The sequence below is a fragment of the Atta cephalotes genome, assembly GCF_000143395.1.
Source record: "Atta cephalotes unplaced genomic scaffold scaffold00010, whole genome shotgun sequence".
Taxonomy (NCBI): Eukaryota; Metazoa; Arthropoda; class Insecta; order Hymenoptera; family Formicidae; genus Atta; species Atta cephalotes.
The window spans coordinates 1,086,205-1,107,827 of record NW_012130074.1 but is presented as its reverse complement, the minus strand read 5'-3'; the positions used below and the strand labels follow the sequence as shown (position 1 = coordinate 1,107,827).

The following is a 21,623-nucleotide window of genomic DNA, read 5'->3' as shown; positions in this document are numbered from 1 at the left end:
GGAGCAAGAGCTACCAATTATGAAACGCAAAACATGGGATGGTATTCATAGTCCGTTCTTATTTTAAAATCGTCTTAAATAATGTCTTAAGATGCTAATACAATCCTTGGACTTACGACATCTTAAGACAGTCTTAAATGCAAGAATCGACTATGAATACTGACCTGTTTCGCGTTGTGAAATTGTACTGAATCTTTCCTTGTTTAACACACTTTATAATGCAATTTTTAAATTCTCTTTCTATAGAAAAAGAAACATAGTGTTTAATTAAACAAGGAAAGATTCAGTACCAATTCCGACACGAAATAGATCGATATTCATATTCATTCGATTCTTGCATTTAAGACTGTCTTAAGATGTCAATCCGAGTGTGTATTAGCATCTTAAGACACTATTTAAAAATTTTAAAATAAAAATGGCCTTTGAATATCGCGCCTCACGTTTAGCGTTTCAGTTGGTAATCCTTCCTCTTTATGAACAGTCCATAGACGGAGAGAGCAGAGATTTAGAAAAGGACAAGTGCACACACCATGTTATTCCTTCCATCATAGCTAGGACCTAAGTTTTAAGTCTAAGTTTTAAGTCTAAATTATAAGAAATTGACCAATTTTTTTGTAGCATGATTTAAAGCTTAGGTAATGACTTATTGTAGAATGCTCATTATTTTCTGTAGAAATGTCAGATTCATGAATTGTTAAACAATATTATACGCTGCTACAAAAAAACGTTCTCTATCCGACAGAGTCGACATTGATTGCTGCTTACTTGAAAAATATAGGAACAGGGAATAAGAAATTTCTATTTATCAGAAACTATGTACTCTGTGTAGAATGCATATTTTCTGATATAAGTATTAAATCTGTTATTCCCTAATTACAAATAAATGCTGAGCACAACTTTTATAATATGAATATAACAATAATATATAGATCTTATAAATGTTACGTAATATATAACAGTTATCTACCTTCGACATAACATCTATGTTACATTAAGATTATATTGCCTTTACTTTATTGTAACAAGTACATATCAAAATAATGCAACAGTTATATAACAATTATTTCGTAGATATATAATAAATAATTATATTAATATTACTACAATATAACATTCTGTTATATTACGTGTTATTTTTGTTATATTACATGTTAGGTTCTATTGTAGCTATACTCCGTATTTGCTGGGATGTTATATGTAGCATAAATCGGACATTATTTTTCAAATTTTGTTAATAACTTTGAAATGAATAATGATTGATGGCTAAAACATTTCGGAGATTACTCAAGATTATGACAACATAGTCAAGATCATTAAAATCTGTGAAATCGTCTCTAATATGCATAATTATTAAATTTTTAAATCTGTAAAGAAAAAGAAAAATAATTGTTACACAAAAATTATTGCGTTTAGTGAAACAGATGACTTTAGGTCGCCTTAATAAATCAAATAATATCAATTTTCATCATTTTCCTGACACATACAAACATTTCAGATCAAATTATTGTCACATCGCTACTATTTTCAAAAAGAAAACAGATTACAGGATTGTAAACGAGAGGTTTCAAGATTTACTGAAAAAATACACAGAACGCGAATACGCATCCCCGTACACAGGGGAAATACATTTATGAGTTTCTGTCTCATCTTTGGATAATTTCAACATTATAACTCGCAATAAATGCTCGTGGGAAATATTAAATGTTTCAATCAAGAGAGAAAAATAATTTATTTTGCGATTTACGCAATAAATCCGGACGAAAATGCGTCTTCGACTGTTCATGAGAGCAATGTTCTTTTTCACGTAATCTTATTTTTCATGTATGTATACATATATACGTATGTATACATATATATGTATGTACGCACATATATACACATATACGTATAGATATATTTTATAACATTACTCCCTATATACATTTATATTGCAGTAAAACAGTATGTGTGTTCCTCTCGTGCATGTGATATTACAACGCATTTTTTTTAAATGTAGCGCAGAAAAACTTAAGCGACTCTTACACGATCAATGTTATCATAGAATATATTGATATAGTATAATAAAATAATATTAATAGTTTATATAATGTATGTAATGTATATTGATATTATATTCAATATATCTATATCAATGTTATAGCGCAATACATTTGCATCGATAATGCTAATCATGCAGGAGCCGCTTTAGCCAAGTAACCCTCCAACATTATATTGTAATAATTTTAATATAATATTTCAAGTAGAATTTTCTCCCACAATATAATTATGGTTTCTTGGTCGAATTTAACGATTCAGAATAAAAATCATGGTAATTATTACATTATTACATTAAGACTCTCCCTTTAATGACTTTGATCTTAACATAGACCTTGTGTCAAGATCATGATCTGGAGTGATCTCCAACAAGTTTTAGCTGTTTTTTGTTATTCGTAATTAATTAAAAAATTATTACCAAAAAAAATTTGAAAAATGATATCTCTTTTCTATTATATAAAACAAATTTTTTGTTTTAAAATAATGTTACGACTTTCCACGCAAAGTGTTTTTCATCTCACGTCTCCCCCTGCCAAGAGGCGCATAACTTTTTATTTAGGTGGAGCTTGCTTTACATGGAAAGTTGAACACCCTTTGGCAGGAAGGGAAGTGGGGTGGAACTCGTTTCATGTGGAAAGTTATATTTCCTTAATTCACTTTATATCTCTCTCCCTATCTAGAGTCTGATTTTCATATAAAGTAGGAAAATAATTACTAACTTTTACTGTTAATAACTTTATAGGTAACGAGCGACTAAAGCTTGTTGGAGACCATTTAGAATCATGACTTTGATAATATATGTCAAGATCATTGAAGGAGAGGGAGAGAGATCCCTCAATGTAAATAATTACTAAATAATTATCAAAATCGTAAATAATTATAAAAATCAATATACAATATGAAAATTAACAAGGATAATATATGATAGTTTGTGTTGATCACCGAGAACTATATCTGCCATCCAATATCTGGGGTTAGAAGTACATAGTGATTTTGCTGTATAGCATATAGTTGCTCGTTATCGCGGCTAAAAGTTTTTGCTTATATCAAGGACTCTCTACCGCGTTTTATGATTGGAGGTTACTTTGCCCATGTATGATCAAGGGTTTGGCACAATAGAAAGAAATAAAGGAAAGATATGCGTATCTTTGATGTAATTTGAAATTACTGTCTTTATATAATAGTGAAAACATTTAAAGTATATTTATTTGCAGCTCATGGATTCGTTAAATCGTTCGTTCTCTCTCTCTCTCTCTCTCTCTCTCTCTCTCTCCCCCCTCTTCCTCCCTCGTCCCTCTCTCTCTCGACAAATTTCATCACTTTCTCTGGTGTGCCAAACCCTTCGAGATAATCAAAACTACGCTAATAGCAAATCCACGATTCGCTCATCGAAGCATCATTCTCTTCTTTCAAATTCTTTATAATAGATACTAAATATAAGCGCGGTGATCCGAAGATTTTTAAAGTCCGCGGTGTAAAATAGAATTACATACTTAATTGATGTTAGCTATACATAAAATAAGCATAACTATATAGACACACAAAGCTTTAGATGGAAGCATATATAACGCATCGAATAAAGTGCATATCGCGATCTCTACGTGTATATGCAAGGTATCCCAGAATGATTGCCAAATATTTCGTGTGCTGATAGAGCGGACTAAATTGGGTCGAAAAATCCTGTACTATTTTGCAATTTTCGCAATAATTAACAAGATATTAATTAATAACCAAAAATCGCCAAATATTATTTTTCAATAATTTTTTCAAGTAACTACAAGTAAGTACTATTAACTTTACAGAAAAAAAATTGTTTATTTTCTTCTCATAGAGCTCTAAGAATTTTTTCAAAAATTTTTATCAACTTTTTACTGCATTTTCTTATTTTTATCAACATGAGAAAATACGATATTAAAAAATTCTGTAAAAATTCTTAGAGTTCTATGAGAGGAAAATAAACAATTTTTGCCTCTTGTTATTTTTCTGTAAAGTTTATAATACTCTAATAAAAAATAATTAAAACTCAATATTCAGTGATTTTTAGTAATTTAACAATTACGAAAATTACAAAATGATAGAAAACTTTTCGACTCAGTTTAGACTGCTCTATCAGCATACGAAATATTTTTTCAGCATACGAAACGACAGTTATTCTGGGATATCCTGTGTGTGTATGTGTGTGTAGTGTGTGTGTGTGTGTGTAGTGTGTGTGTGTGTGTGTGTGTGTGTGTGTAGTGTGCAGTTAATATTCTTTCGTTTTTCATCAATCATGAACAATATAGAAATTGATATTCATCAGCTCGGCGCAATTTAATTACATTTTACGCGTTGGGTCTTAACTTACTTAATACTTTTATAATTAAACCAATTTATAATTAATCATAACATAAAGCAGTATTAAGATTTACTTGCACATTTCGGCCGATTTTTAGTTTGGTTCTTATTCCTTACTTCATCAAGCCGTGCGCAGCCTAAGCATTAGCCAGTTAGCATTAGGCTGCGCGCGGGTTAAAATAAGAGGCAGGAAACCAAGCTGAAAATCAGCTGAAATGTAAAGTAAATGCAAGTAAATCCTAAATGTAAAATAAATGCAAGTAAATCCTAGTACTGATATAAAGTAAAAAGAACGCGAATTGCCTTTAAAGGCAAAATATATTTAATTAATCATATGTTGAAGTATTTATAATTATAGTATTAATAATTACCTAAACAAAATTATCATATCATTCTTTGTTGTAAAACTTGAGATTGATATTCCATCAAATCCCCAAATGCATTTAAAGGGATCCTAAAGTATTACCGACTAAACTATATAACTTTTGTATCAATAATTACTTTTTTTCCTCTCTTACTGATTTAAAAATCCTTCCAGGATTAAAATATACGCATTAATACGTGTCTGTGAGATGGAATTCATGGTGAGAACGAAAAAATTTTGAAATTGAGATCTTTACACATTTCTTAATTCTCAATATGGCATTCCAGAGCTGTCGTGACAACATTTGCTTCAAAAGTTGTGTAATTTATACTTATGAAATAGTAATCCACAGAGTAATAGTTTGCATGAAGAAACAGCGTGTAATTCTTAACATTGGATTTAGACGTTTAATTAAAATACAATTGTTATGAAAATTTATGTGTATGTGTGGCGTACGTGAGTGAGATATTGATGTAGTGTCAATAACACGTAAATTATCTGTGTGTTATTTATAATATGACTAATCATCTTTAGGATCCTCTTAAATATGATAAATTTAATGGTTCAAGTTTTATAATATTATAATGGGACTTACTACAAGTATAATAATGCAATTTCGCGGAAATATGAAACAAGAGATTTTTTTCGCTCTGATCTATTCCATAAAACACAGAATACTTACACATATTTATTCTATCCTAATATACATCGTATAGATGATTTCAATAACTCTTATTATCTGATTTAATTTTTCAGCCTACCTTTTTTCTTCTTTTAAAAATAAATTGGTAAATAGTGCACTATTAGAAGAGGTGAAATATTCATACGCAACTAAATCGACAGAGCTTTAAATATTTAATTTAACTTTTCATTTAAATATTCAATTAACAATATTCGATGCGGTAAGTGCACACAGCGCATGTGCCCGATTAAAAAGCTACACAACACCTTATAAAGAGGCCTTTAATAACCTCATTGTTATGTCAATAATGCTCACTAATGCAAAAATGATCATTTTATAAGAAAAAATTTTCACGAATCTATCGATCGAGTGTGAAATACGTTACTAAACAAATCTATGGATATACTTTTGTATATAATAGAGTATGGTGATTTTAATAATTTAATTGCAATTTTACTCTTGTTATATCGACGCTTATTCAATTCTAACATTGCTTCAAAAGGATAAATGTGCGTGCGTACGCGCGCGCGTGTGTGACATATACCATATACACGCACATCTGTATACAAGTTATATACTGTACAATAACGTTATAATAGTGCACTTTGTGGCTGCGGAATATCTTTCATGTTGATGTTTCTGATGCATTCTACGCCAAAGGCAACATATGACATCAATTTTAGTATTCCGAAACTTTATTATTATATTTAAACCATGATTGTAATATCTTTGCCTTAATGATACGCAAAACCATGTATAATCATTAATCCGACGTGCTCCAAAAAGAGCGACAAATTTTAATAAATTCGAGAACATTAATAGCAATGTAATTAATTAATTGAAACACGAAGTAAAAAACGTTAAAGAATTATGCTACCATCAGAAAAAATAATTGAAGTAAATGGTTACGTATGTATGTACTAAGAAATATTATTAGGCCTTATTAATATTAATAAAGAAATATCCTACATGTTAATACTTGTGATTATATGCGAAGTTTATAGATTTTTTTTTGTTCATGAATGAATTCATAATTCACTATGACAGGAGAATACGCAATGACACGTAAGATATGAGCTTCAGCTGTCGGTGTTTTTCTAAATTCATTATTTAAGAAGACATTCAACGTTCTATTGTAACGAAAAATATTCTTTTTTTTAATTGCACTTCGATTGAGTTTCTCTCGGATCACTACGTAAACGTTTATTTGAAATGAAAGCATAAGTCGCCCAGTATATAGTAGTACACAAGCTTTACAGAAAATATTACGAATCTTATATACAAAACATATATAATAAAATAAGCTTGTGCCTGTTTAATAAACTATTTTTCCTAAATGTCATAAATATTTCATGCAAGAACGTGTACTATATAATCTTGAAGCACGTCGTTGCTTTGCAAATAGGCAAGAGTATCTAATTACAAGTCATCGTATATATACATATATTAAACCACAAGCATAATCAGGAAGCTCTCTTCGAGAAAATAATTATAAATAATACAAAATACAACGTCACTCCTGGATGTGCTTGCTGAATGTAATGTTACTCGTTATACATTGTACGTAGTATTGATCATCATTATACTCAGTAGATACATCGTATCTATATATTGTTAATTTAGACTATTCAGAGAGAGAAAGAGAGGGATGGGGAGAGAAGAGAATAGATAGAAGAAAAAGAACAGGAGAGAAGGGATGGGATAAAAAGAGAAGAGAAAGGGGATTTCATGACTTCGGATTTTCATACAAAATCCTTGAAGCATTCTACGCTATATCACATCCTATGTCTGAGCCCTATTTTTTTTGTTTATATCTCGTAAATATTATGAAGTATCTTTCATTTTCTTATATAGTATACATATATGGCATATATATATATTTTTAAATAATTACAAGAGAAAAAAGTGACAAATGTTATAGGAAGTAAAGAGAAATAGAGAAATTTTATGATGATTCTGTGTAGTATAATGCTTTTGTCATTAAAGAATTTTGTTCAGAACAAGTTGGATATACATTCGTGAGTTTTAGTTACATACTTTTCCAACAGCATGACATTTTTTCATCTATCGCATCACTGTCAATGATGTAGTTAATATTTTTTTCAATATTATAATTCAAACAAATATATAATATCAGATGCAGTCAACATGATAATGCCACAATATTTATATCAAACTCGCTCTTCAACGATGGATATTTTATATAATTAATGCGCAAAATTAAGCTATCAATCATATTATCAAATTCTGGTAGACTTTCCAGGATGGATTCACTGGACACAAATATCATTTTAGAAAGAAATCCATATTTCGTTAACAAGATTATTTATTAATTTTCACACTTTCGCACAGCGTGAAAATAATAATGAAATCGGATTAATTCTATGCTAAAATCTACTTTGTTCTTTTTTTTTTACACATATATGCATATATATATTTATTTCAATTCATAACATTTTTCCTGACTGTCAATACTTTGATTCCAGTTCTGAAGTTTAAAATGTTAAAATTTAAAATTTTATTGCTTAATTTGAATTGATTTTGGAACACCATAATCAAATCTAAAACATTAAAGATAATACTGTATAAGATAGATATAATATTTACGTATATAAATATATATATGTATGTGTATACACATATATATTCATATTAATATTTATATTCATTGTACTTATATATATATGATATAGATATATTTTTATGAGATTGTTTCCAACATAAAAATATAATGAAATACAAATGTGTTACGTATACACATGTATATGTGTATGTATGTATATATGTACAGATTTGATTTCAAAAGCATTAATTAAATTCATAGAATACCATGCAAAGAGGAAGCCACAGAGAAAATGAGACAGGAATAAATTAATTATTTAACGAAATTATGTTATATAAAGATCTATTCAAAAGGAATATTAGTTCATTCTCAACCCTGAACAGTCTACCAATCTACTTTCCGCGCAACTTAAATGGATACTCATATACATTATGTTAAGGATAAAAATCCGAAAAACTGTGGGAATATCTATTTACTTGATCTTGAACGCATCCATCAGCTCGTTCACAGCAGCCTGTGTCGCAGCCTGTGTCGCAGCTTGCGTTATCCTCTGCTGTAGACCACCCCCTCGACTAAACACATCACGGACCCAACTTTGACTACTGATCTCACTTTTGCAATTTATTTCAGGGACATACATCATATGTTTAACGTTGCTAACTGTTAACTTATGATGCGTGTCTTGTGTATAAAAACGTGCATAATGCCTTTTTAAATGTGTAGCCGAGATAAAGTAACATTAACGATATGTAGCTTTATAACTAGAGCCCGGATTAGCCACCAATCGTTGTACCGATTTGAGTTGACCGTAACATATTCCTCATGATTCTCCTCATTTCCATTTGCGCGCAATGTGGGAAATGACAGTGCGGCGGTGGGAAAATGAAGTGAGGAAAGCTAGCTACGGTTGATACAATCTCAAAACTTTAATCTAGGCTCTATTTATAACAGCAGTTACAAAAATGTTTTATAATAACGATATGATGTTTGTTCAATATTCAAAGGCAACTTTTAAGTTGTTAGACTAAATTCTTTCATTTATAAATACATAATAATTATAATATATGCTATTTTGTTACTTTTGATAAATCGTAATGCAGGCACCGACATATTTGTCCACAATTAATAATTGACAAGTTTCGGATTATTAGTCTTCATATAAAATATTTTGGATAAAAGATATGTAGACATATAAAGTAGAAGTGCTTATGCTTAAAAAGTTTTGAAATTACATTAAAAGGCGTATGTATATATCTTAGATTTTACACAAATGTATCGATGATAAATATGATTGATAGAAAATTAATAGATTTTTTTTTCGAAGTCATTTTTTTAAATTTAGTCGCATTTTGCCAAAATGTCATGCTGTTAGTAAGTAAATAAATTATCTATCTGTTATAAGAACGTAAAGTCCTTTATTAATATTTTCAACGGTATATACATATATGATATACATCTTCATAAAGATAATTTACAATTGAACGTGTATGACTCGACTATGTATATATATTTTTATTTATATTAAGAACAAGAAGATATTGTATCTTTGAAAATATTTAGTGTTATAGATTTTACTATTAGTGGCGTTAAACCTACAACTATAATTAGGGTTGTATTAATCTCTGTGCCAGAAATAATATTATACATATATAAAAAAAATATATATACGATATGTAATATAAATATATTAAGCTAAAAATTATTATAAACATTCACGCAATATAAATATTAAATAAATAGAAATAATATCATAGAGGAAAAATATAATTACTCTTATCCTTTCTCAAATCTTAATCACTTAAAAATACGTCGTTGTTGTGTTATACAGGTGAAATATACTAGAGAAATTGCTCGACATTGGGAAGTTCAATCAGATTCCGGAAACACAAAAAAGTGCAGGACTTATATAATTAGAATAATTTTCGTGTCATTTTCACACTCCTACTTAATTAACATTGATCATGTAATTTCTCATAGTATATATAGACAATAACGATAACATTAGGAAAGAGAGAAATATTGTGTTTTGTGTAAAATACACTGTCTATAATGCAACGGATACGGTATTGATTAGTAGCGAATAGGCGAGTTAGTGCGAAGACTTATTGTCGGCGCCTGCAATAGAAAGGGAAGTTAGCACCCAAAAGCCCCAGCACAAAAGCTACTGTTTAATATATGCAAGATTCTCAAAGAAAGCTGCAAATTTTACGTTTTTGATTATATATCGCTTTTATATCGTTATTGCATCATTATATTTCGAACACATAATCAACAAGGAGCGTTATTGTGCAGCATAAAATTTGTAGCTTAGAAAAAATTGTGATCAATAGAATGTTAAAATCGCGATTGAGAAGTTTTTTCTGATACAATTAATTTTCGTAGAGTTTTTTTAAGTGTATGTATTCAAAAATTATATTATACTCACGATGGTATCATAGGTGGAGGTAGGCCAGGATTAGCTCGCGTTGGTGGTGGTCCACCTGGACCAGGTCTATTAGGAATGGCTGGTGCTGGCCGGCCGCTTCCAGGTACTGGTGGTGGTGCTCGAGAGCTAGAAATAGGTGGTGGCTGTGTCACTCCACGTCTTGGACCACCAGGAGATGGTGGCGATAATCTAAAATATAAAATATATTTACAATCGGTTTTAATCAACTTCTGCATCATTTCAGCATGTCAAACATGTTCATCCAAAACAAAAAGAAGAATGCAACTAATATATATACAAAGAAGTAATGCATAAAATCTTCGAATGTATAACATAGTCTATATAATTTTTTAATATTATTATTCAAAGATATAAACAATAAAATAATTGAGATTGAAGATATGAAATATTGATTGATTAAATTAAGATATTGATAAATGATTAAATTCAAATTCTAGCTTAATAAAAATTTTTATAAAAATATCACTACTCAGAAAAATCTATTAATGAGAAAAGCATGCATAATATGAACATGATGTTTTGTACAACAAAATGACCGCATTTTTCTTATCAATAATACAGTTCATTAAACTAAAAAAATAAAGATAAATATGCCATATGTAAAAAAATCTTACCCAAGACTGTTTCAACGGTGTTCAAATGGCAAAGTAGACGGTACAAAATGTAAGGATGATAAATTAGTAAAATGCGCGATAGATCATTTTAGGAATAACATAAAGGTTACCTTGGATTGTCGCCGGATATCAGCCAATCGTTCTTCACGGGTGGTGGTACTGGAGTTGAAACTGTGGCCATAGAGACATCTCCAATGATACGAAGCGCCTCTTTGCATGCATGATACATGCGTAACATTTCCTCTCGTTTCTGCGCTTCTTCAGGAGATTCTTCCATCATTGAAGCCTATAATTATATATACACATTAAATTTTTTTCAGATATAAAAATATAAAAATATAAAGACGTAGAAAGAAATCAGATACATAAATGTCAGAACCAGAGTTGAGAAGCAATTAGTTATTTGTAAGTTAAAGTTATTTTTTTTTCAGTAACTTTAACTTAACTTTGTTCTATTTTTTTCCAATTGTAACTTAGTTACATTTCTTTTAGTAACTAATTTGAATTATTTTATTATTATTTATTAATTTGAATTACTTTTACAGCTACTTTGCATATTTTAAATTAATATGTCAATTTAATTGATTAAAATCTGAATAGTTATATTACTGCCGCTACTGGTTGCGTAGAAGATAAAGGCAACGTTTAGAAGACAAATAGTAATTTAATTTTATTTATTGTTAATATTCACTGCAAATCCTTTATTTCTTATAACCTAATTATCTATAAGAATATTACGTTAATAATAATTTAACAATTAATTATTAACAATTAATCTTGCTTATTATCGATATCTACTGATATCTAATCCTTATCTCTGAAGAGCCATTTACAATAAAAGTAATATGATAGTAGGTTATAAATCGTGAGAAATTGATGAAGAGAATAATCGATTATGATTGATCAATTTTTTACAGCTTATTTATTACTCTCACTGTAGACGATCCATAAAAATAAATTATTTATACGAATATCGTAAAGTAACTAATAACGAAGCGATAATAGTAGAAAACATAAAATTACTGTTACATTTTTTCTTATATTTTTTACCATAATTTGTTCGATTCGCTTACTGCTTACATCTTATTGCCTTACATTTTTCTATGCGTTTCTGACTTAACAATTCTATTTCTTAAATAAAATTGTATATCATGTAAAAACGTAAATTTTTTTCTCTAGTTCTAACAATATTAAAATATATTATCTATATTGTTCTGTAATCACAACAAAAAAAAAACTAAAAAAATAATAAAAAATTATTTTTGAAGTAACTGCAACTTGTTATTTTTTAGAGTTGATATCTTATAATGGTAGTTGTTTTTACAAAGTAACTTTCCAATCTTGGCAAGAATATTCAAAATTTTAATATAGTCAAAAATTAAATTAAACTTATTATATTTAAAAAATAATAAACATATTTTTCTTGATCCAAATGCTCGAAAAAAAAAAAAGGATAAAGGAAAGGCAAGGTGCATTTATAGGGTTATTGTCAGATTATTTAATTCATCATTGGTTGACTAGAAAACAATGGGAAAAATTAGTTTATATAATTTTTAATAATAAAATCATAAAAATGTATCAAAAACAATGAAAGTCAGCGCTGGAAATCAATTGCGCAAAAAATTATAGAGATAACGAAAATTTTGTACGTTTCGGCACCGTTTTAAGCCATCTTCAGCACAATAAATAATAATAAATAATAAATTAAATCACAATATCGTGGAAACGCATTTATGATTATGACTGCAATGTAGTAAGGAGTTCCATTATTAATATTTTGAATGTTATACAAAGTTGTAGTACAGTTGCATATCTGAGTGGAAGTATGATAGTCAGTCTCAAGCTAAAGAATTATAAAGATTTTAACGTGGCAACATATTATAATGGATGGAGAATTTTTAAAAAATCATAATACTGCTCACCACATAGCTGCCGTAACCATCATTAAAATATATCATTAAAATTTAATGCGAATCAATCAAAAGTCACAAATTAAAATTAAATTAAAATTAAAGAATAAAAGAACAAAAGAGCAATCATGTTGATTTGTAATATGCTCAGTAATAACTGTCGCGCATGTTAGAACAAAGAAAGTACACATCAATCAATTTGAATAAACAATATTAATATTATAGTTTATGGAGAATCTCTATGTACGTGTTGTTTAAAGCCGCTGAATTTGTTTTATTTGCATGTTAAAACCTTAGATTGTAGATTTACATACATAATTTCAGACATTAATCGCTTATAATAAGATCTCTCTTCATCCAGAATTCTTTTCCATATCGGTTTTACCAATCATAAGCTGCATTACAATCAAAGTCATTCATCAATTGCAATGCATCCTATAATCGGTAATGACCGAATGAGACGATGTCTTTCTGCGAATATGGTTTCGGTATTTCGATAGTTTTATCATTAACTTTCTACCTGTATGACCAACATAAGATGTATCGCAATTGATCTTCTATACTATATTCCTTTTGAAAGAGGATCTTTATGTACTTTGATGAACTTATTCAAGTATTAATACTATATTATAGTATGAAACTTTTTATATAAATTTATTGAATTTATTGGAGATACCATTAATAAATGGAATAATGATTTATTTAATTTTTTCTTTTTGAATGTTCTTATGCTAATTATTATATTGTTCGATTTTTTAGTTAATTTTTTTATCCTCTTATTCTAGGTCTTCTAAAAATTCAAAAGATAATCGTTCTCCAATAAAATATTAATTATGAATTCCAAGTTCTTTTGGTGGAATTCTAGATGTGAAAGAGAAGGCTTGTCAATTAAATTTAAAATGCCCCTCTTTTCAATATCAACAGATGTATGATTACGGCGACTATGTGGTGAGCACTATTATGATTTTTTCAAAATTCTCTATCCATTGTAATATGTTGCAACGTTAAAATCTTTATAATTCTTTAGCTTGGGAAGATTAATCATACTTCCATTCAACTATGCAACTGTTTGGTACAACATTCAAGATGTTGATAGTAAAGCTCCTCACCACATTGCAGTCATAATCATGTAACGGGAATCACGTAACGGGAATGCGTTTCCACGATATTGTGGTTTAATTTATTATTATTTATTGTTGTATTATTATTTATTGCTGCAGATGACTCGAAACGGAATCGAAACATATAAAATTTTCGTTATCTATAGTTTATTTTTTGTGCAATTGACTTCCAACACTGACTCCTAATTGTTTTTTGTATATTTCTATAATTTTATTATTAAGGAGTTTTTATTAATCGATTTATTGAAATCATTGTATTTAACTTTAATATTATATAAAATCTTTAAGGAAAAATGGATTTTGCAATGACTATCGTATAAACACAATACAATATTATATTAATATAATGTTTTACCTGATCGCCACTTGCATAAAGATGTGCCAACAGTTCCCCATTGATGAAATCCTTAGCGTTATTAATAATAAGATGCATAATTGTCTTTGGAACTAGATCGCGAGTAGTTTTCGTGACAATCTTCATATAAGAATCTACTAAGTTTCTAATAGTTTCCACTTGACGCTCCAGTTGAGGATCCATTGATGATTGACCCTCTGAACCACCCTAAAGAAATAAAAATAATATCAATACATTCCGAACCATTCAATATCGCATAAAAGAGATATCAGAGTTTTGGGATGACTGAATATTTTTATTATCCCATCCATACTATCATAAAAAAAATATAGAAGCTATTAAAATTTTATTATAAAATAGTAGTATAAAATAGTTACTCTCTTCTTTCATTTTTTCTAATATCCAGACTAAAATATTTATCCATAAATCTAATTTACACGAACATTTCATTTCAAATTTAAAAATAAATTTTTTATAGTATCTTATGTTAAGACCATCTCTGAAAGCTTTGTATCGATAGCACGAAAAACTAAAAAAATAGCACATTCCATTCCGAATACCTTAAAAAGATTTATAAAAAGAGGAAAAGATGATTACATTCAAAGATGCATCACGACTGATTTATAAAATAACTTGATTACATCTTATATTGGTCAAACTAAAGGACAGTTAAGTCTAGAGTAAAAAAACATATTTCAGACATAATAAAAAAAGTGAATTTCCTTCTATCGTTTCTAGCCGTAGAGAGAGGAGGGGAGGGGAGAGAGAGAGGTTGAAGGGCGAGGGGGAGGGGGGAGAGAGAGAGGAGGGAGATTACAGTACAACAATGAATTTATTTGGAATGAAAAGTTAAAAATATAATGGATAATAATGGATAATAATGGATAATGAAATATCATATAAAAATATCAATTTCAGAGATGATCTACAATTTAAAAAAAAAAAGAACTTAAATAAACAAAGTGATATTGAATTATTCTCAGATTCATATCTACCGATCTTTGACTTGTTATTCCTGACTCTAGTCCTCCATCCATTTTTTTCCCGTTCCATCAAAAACTAACCCCCCTCCCCCTTTGTGATTTTTCCTTGTCGGTTCATATCATTTTCATTTGAAATGTATCTGTCAAACTGTTGCGATTTATTTCTTTGTCAATGATAGCGGTATGCTTGTTTTCTCCTCAGGTATGTATTTGATTATTGTTAATATTATTGTAAAATTATTGGTTTAAGAACTTTTACATTATTGCAATATTGATTTTTGTAATAGACATTAATTAACTGTTAAGTCAATTGAGGAGAACAAAATGGATATATAGCTCATTCATATTAGCCACGAAAATCTGAGATTTACCATGACCGTTACCATTTGATGTATACCCACTGAAGATGACTCGATGTGAGTCAAAACGTTTATAACATTGAAGAATATATTTTATTGTTAAATTTATAGCACAATCCTGCTTGGATCCTTTTGAATTATTTCGTTTTTAAATTTCTGAGTTTATAATATATTGATTTCTTAAAAACAATATTGTTTAAATTTTATATATTGTGCTTGTATTTTTAAACAATTTAATTACTAAGGCATATTAAGAAGGCAAATATCAGATAACATTCGTAGCATTATTAATGTAACAAGTATTGAGCAAATCTAGGAATATAATCGAAATATAGAATAATATTCTATAATGTTAGAATTTTCTGCAACAAAGTGTGCTTGATTGTAGAGGTGTTCAGTGCTTAGATGTAAGTGTCGTGCGCTTTGTAATTGAAAACACGATTGTACCAACCTCATATCCTTCCTTTTTAGTTGATTCAAATATGAGACAAAAAAAGAAAACGATTTCTATTATGCACTCAATACAAAAGATTATATTATTAGTTTTATTTTAGAAACGTATATAAAAACCCACGTATTCTATATAAACATCTCAAATACAGTCTGTAGTATTTATAAGACAATAAAAATATAAAACAATGTATTTATTAATAATATCCACGTGTAAAATAATGTTAAAAATTTTAGCATAGAAAATTTTGCAAAATTTAATATTAATTTTACACTTTATCCACCGCATGTAATATTGTAGCAATATTACAAATTTGCTGTAATATTGCATAATAATATGTTAATAATATTGTATAAATACCGACGCAATATTAAATGTCCGTTGCAAATTTATCACAAAAATATTATATTTTCACAAAATATGTGATATTTTTGTAATATTATTATATAATATTAGGCAATATTTCAACATATTATTATAATATTAGGCAATATTTCAACATATGCGATGTATTTTGCAATATTGCGATAGTATTTCTATGTACTGCAGTAATATTACATAGTATAAATAGTATATAGTTGCAATAATAAATGTCCGCAAAAAATTCATCGCAGGAATATTTCTGTGATATTTCTGTAATATATCATAATGTGGCAGCAGTATTGCAGCAATACTGCCACATTATGATATACAATAATTAATTCAGTTTATTAATTGCTACGTATTTGTTTAATATTACACTCTAAAATAATATTACACTTTGCATATAATAAACAATATTAAGAATCTTTATTTTAGACCACATATGTGAGAAACACAATCAATATTAGAAAAACTATTACGGTTGAAGCTGGATCTTCATTGCTTTAAACTTAATCTTGAATAAAAATACACTATATATGTACGTGCATATATATCGTATTGTAGTTTTTTAAGCATTTTTCTAGTTGTGCAGTTCTAAAAAGAAACAACAAATATAATATGTATGCAAATACATATATAGTGTATATTAGTAATTTAAGATTGAATTATTTAAAGTAATTTAGATCCAGCTTCAATCGTAATAAGCATTTTTCTAGTATTGATTGTGTTTTTAACATATGCATATCTAACATAAAGATTCTTAATATTGTTTATATTACATCGCCTGAAAGAAAGACGTTGTTTCCTTATTGTACTGATTATTGCGAAGCATATTACTAAGGCCTTGGTGATCTAATGGTTTAAGACGATCGTACGGAATACAAGAGGGTTCAAAGTCCCAGTCGAAGTTATTGCGAAAATATTTTTCACAATAAATTTATCAACAGTTTCAACATATTAACAAGCATTTTTCTAGATTGATTGATAAAGTTATGATAAAAAAAAATTCGGAGACCTTGAAAGCATTCCCAAAAAAGGTTGGGAATCTCCAGGAGACACACCAATTCTATTTGCGTACTTTTTCTTCTAGGACTGCTGGGCGTTTTCTTCTTACGAGTAGCTCTTGTGACTGGGCCGCATATTTCCCTTCAGCACAATATTACAAAAATTGCAGTGATATTGCTGTACTATTAAAATTATAATATTTTATTGGAAATATTATAATTGATACAATATTGTAAAATATTGTAATTTTAATCCTTATCCTACAAATATGAGTTACTAATGACTGAGTGATTCCTGTTCGTGCAAGTTTCTCGCAAGTTCGATGAATCCGGCGCTTATTATTTCACTAAAAAAAAAGTTTGTGGTGGGGGAGACCTATGCGCGGCGGGGCGACTTTGACCGTCATCTGCCTGTGACTGGCATGCAGTTCAGTCGTTAGTGACTAACATAGGGTGCTTTTTGTGAAAAATAAAAATTGTATCAAAATCATTATAAGTATTCTATTTTCATTCTAAATTAAATGTCTGAATATTTGTTTTCATTAAAAAATTTTTTTTCTAAAAGAATTATTTATTTTTTAGACAAAATGGAGCTGAAGAGGCTAGTCACGCCTTTCTTTACATATTTATCTAAATGTGTTAGATTTTTTTTTTAAATACACTATTTTACAGCAAAATAAAAAAAAATACATATTTTAATATCGATTTTTCCTATTTTCCCTTATTAAAAATTATTCATATTTATAAGTTTAAATAATTCAACTTTTTGTAGAATTCGAAATTCTAGTATTTTTGTTTTCAAAACTTCATATCTAAACTACAAAACCCTGGAGTCATTTTTTTATATACATTTATTATATTGGAAAGTTATAATTTTTTTAAATCAAATGCCACTTTTTCCCAACTTATGAGTCTTACGGTAATTATAAATTATACTACATTTGATTATTTTCCAAAATAAAGTTCTAATATTTATTCTAGAAAGTTGAAAATATGTTGGTGAATTTTTAGAGATGTTTTTGAATCATTCTGAATAGATAAAAAACGGATTCTAATAATCCACGTTTTTATGGATGAGGCACCAAATTGTAGCTTGTACGATAAAAGTTAATTTTGTAGAAAATATTGCAATATAATATATTGTTGCAATATTTCAATAAACAAGTGCCCACGAAAGAGATATGCTTCTCGTAAAAAGAAAAATTTCCAGAAGTTCTATAAGGAGTATGCGAAGGAGATTCCCTCCTGGAGATTCCCAAATCTTTTTGAATGTAATTTCTAGGCCTCCGAATATATCTTGATCATAACTTTATCGTTTGAAATATAATGTTAAGTAATAATATGTTAGAATTAATAAGAGGAATAATTCTTGAAATATTACATAATTTTATAGTAACATATTTGCAATATTTCTCTAACTATAATCTGTTGAATTATAATACTGCAATAGTAAATTGCAATATTTTCTACAAAATATTTTTCAATACTGTTGTAATACATTCAATAAAATATAAAAAATTTAACATTACAAGCAATACTGTTGCAATCTTTATAATATTGCTGCAATATTTCATACTGTAGGGATAGTCATATTTAAACTCTTATATTTCAAAGACTATTATTTAAAACAAAAATTCATAAACGTTTTATTTTATTTTTTAAACTTTACTATTATATTATATTTTGAACGGCAAATGTTGAAACATCAACTTGTATATATTTCAATTGTATGATGTATTATTTGGCCCCGGACATAATAAAAAAACATTAAGAATAGGAGAAAAATATTGAATATTGGAGAGATAAAAAAATTGTAAATGATATTACATATAACTGTAATAGATACAAATAAGATATAAGACACAAACCGCTTATTTGTATCCATTGTGAGTTATGTTCAATCTATATTCCTAATCTTTTTACATTTAATATTTATTTACATTTAATATTTATTCAATAATAAATCACAATATTATTCATATATTAGAAAGAGGGCACTGCGATAAAATGCATTGTAATATTTCAACGCTGTTGCAGTAATATTACAATGCAATAAATTGCAATGTAATAATTGAACGATATTGTTGTAATATTACAGTGCAATATATATATATATATATATATATATATATCACACATTGCAACCATTGAATGATATTGCAGTAATATTACAATGCAATATATCACATTGCAATATTTGAACGTATTTGTGGTAATACTGCTTTGCGATATGTCGTACTGCAATAATTGGATGACATTATAGCAATATTGTAGAATGATATATCATCACATGTTGTAATTCTCAACAAAATTATTATTGCAATATTACATTCTAATACATTTTAATATCTCAATAGTATTTATGTAATATTGCAAATAATCTCACTGTAATATTACATGAAATATTACATGTGTGGGTAATTCTATCTTAATCGTGATTGTAAAAACCAAATAGAGCCTATTTTTCTAAGTAATTCTAAAGTAATTCTAAAGTAATTCTTTTTGTTAGTTGCATTTAACAAATGTAATTCAAACCGCTGTACAGTTAAAGAGTCAAAAGCAAAAATCTCTTTTTCATTAACTTACCCTCTGCTTATCCTAAAATAAATTGAAATAAATTCTAATAAATATAAATTAACTTGTCATAAAACAGATTTAGAAAAAATATTTTTCTTTATTTAGATAAAAATTTTTTTGGTATTTATTTAGAACATAGTCCTCACCTCCAATTTTGATAAAATTAGCCTCATTTGACGTGTTTTTACACGAAACGACAAAATCTGTAAGAAAAACCTGGTCAGCCCCGCGAACCAAGATATTAAGCATTAAGCTGATTCTACAATGAATCGGTAGTCGATAGAAATTTTAGAAATCTTATAATCAGAATTTGACGAAAGTGGGCACAATTTTTGATTGGTTTTCCATCTTGGTTCACTCGATATTCTTCGGATAGTTTCGTACATTGTCGGAAAACGAATACGAAGAAAAAAAAGAGATGGATAGCTATAAGTAAATGAGTAAAACCTGTGTCAAAGAAGTTAGAAATCTCGTTCCGAGATCTCGGGAAAAAAGAAAATTAACAAATTACAATTGCACAATTCGGCCAATTGATCAACTCGATTGGTTCTTTTAAGTATTGTCTTTATGTATTACCTATTACATTCTACACTTTTTGCGCACGCGTTCATACGAGAAAGCAATATCTCTTTCTATCCGCCATTTTTGGTCCACACTCTGATAGGATCTCTAGTCGCTATGATAGATTTTCTAATCTTAATAGTCGTCAACTTTAACGCTTAATATTTCAGTTCGCGAGGACAACTCGATGTTTTTTCTTATAGATTCTTTCGTTTCGTATAAAAAAAACGCGTCGAATGAGTCTAATTTTATCAAAATTGGAGATGACTGTATTCTAAATAAATATCTTCTTTTCATAACAGATAAAAAATTATTGTAAAACTGATTCAAATGCTTGATAAATAAATTATTCTAAATTAATTATTTAGAAGGTAATTATACAATTTAGCACCAACGACCTCAAAAATCAATAAAATTAGGCTTATTCGACGCATTTTTACATGAAAGAATCTGGCAGAAAAAAATGTAGCTTTCTTCTTCTTTGATTAATGGCTCTGGTTCTCGTTGACGAGATAAACTTGGCCAGTCGTTTCCTAAATTCTTCCAACCTTCCAACCTTCCACAGGAGTAGGTATAATCGGAATGCAATGCATCGGTCACCTCGAACCGGACAGAAATAATAAAAAAGGGATGATGCGAAAATGGAAGATGCCTCTAGAAACTGGACGCCTGCGACTACGATATTTTGGCGCAGACGCGTCCAGAATAAAGGGACTATCGGTGATATAATACAATGCACAGTCGAAGTCGGCCATGCTTTTCAAAAAATATATTTGAGGTGATGCAAACACTCGAAACGAGATGACCTGCTCGAATGCTCACGTAAGAAAAAAAAAAAAATGTAGCTCTGCCCCACGAATCGAGATATTAAGTGTTAAGGCTTATCTACACGACGTAACACG

General features: G+C 28.6%; 1 protein-coding gene across 1 annotated transcript in view; it reads right to left on the bottom strand.

Moving 5' to 3' along the window:
* LOC105627679 (dynamin) overlaps nt 1-21,623 on the bottom strand; it is an 89,737-nt gene that overhangs the window by 14,997 nt on the left and 53,117 nt on the right. The window contains exons 13-18 of the mRNA XM_012208958.1: nt 16,217-16,228; nt 14,424-14,630; nt 11,148-11,323; nt 11,038-11,043; nt 10,403-10,591; nt 8,454-8,549 (exon numbers count right to left, since the gene is read on the bottom strand). Coding sequence (XP_012064348.1) covers nt 8,454-8,549; nt 10,403-10,591; nt 11,038-11,043; nt 11,148-11,323; nt 14,424-14,630; nt 16,217-16,228 — 686 coding nt within the window. The remainder of the gene's footprint in view (nt 1-8,453; nt 8,550-10,402; nt 10,592-11,037; nt 11,044-11,147; nt 11,324-14,423; nt 14,631-16,216; nt 16,229-21,623) is intronic.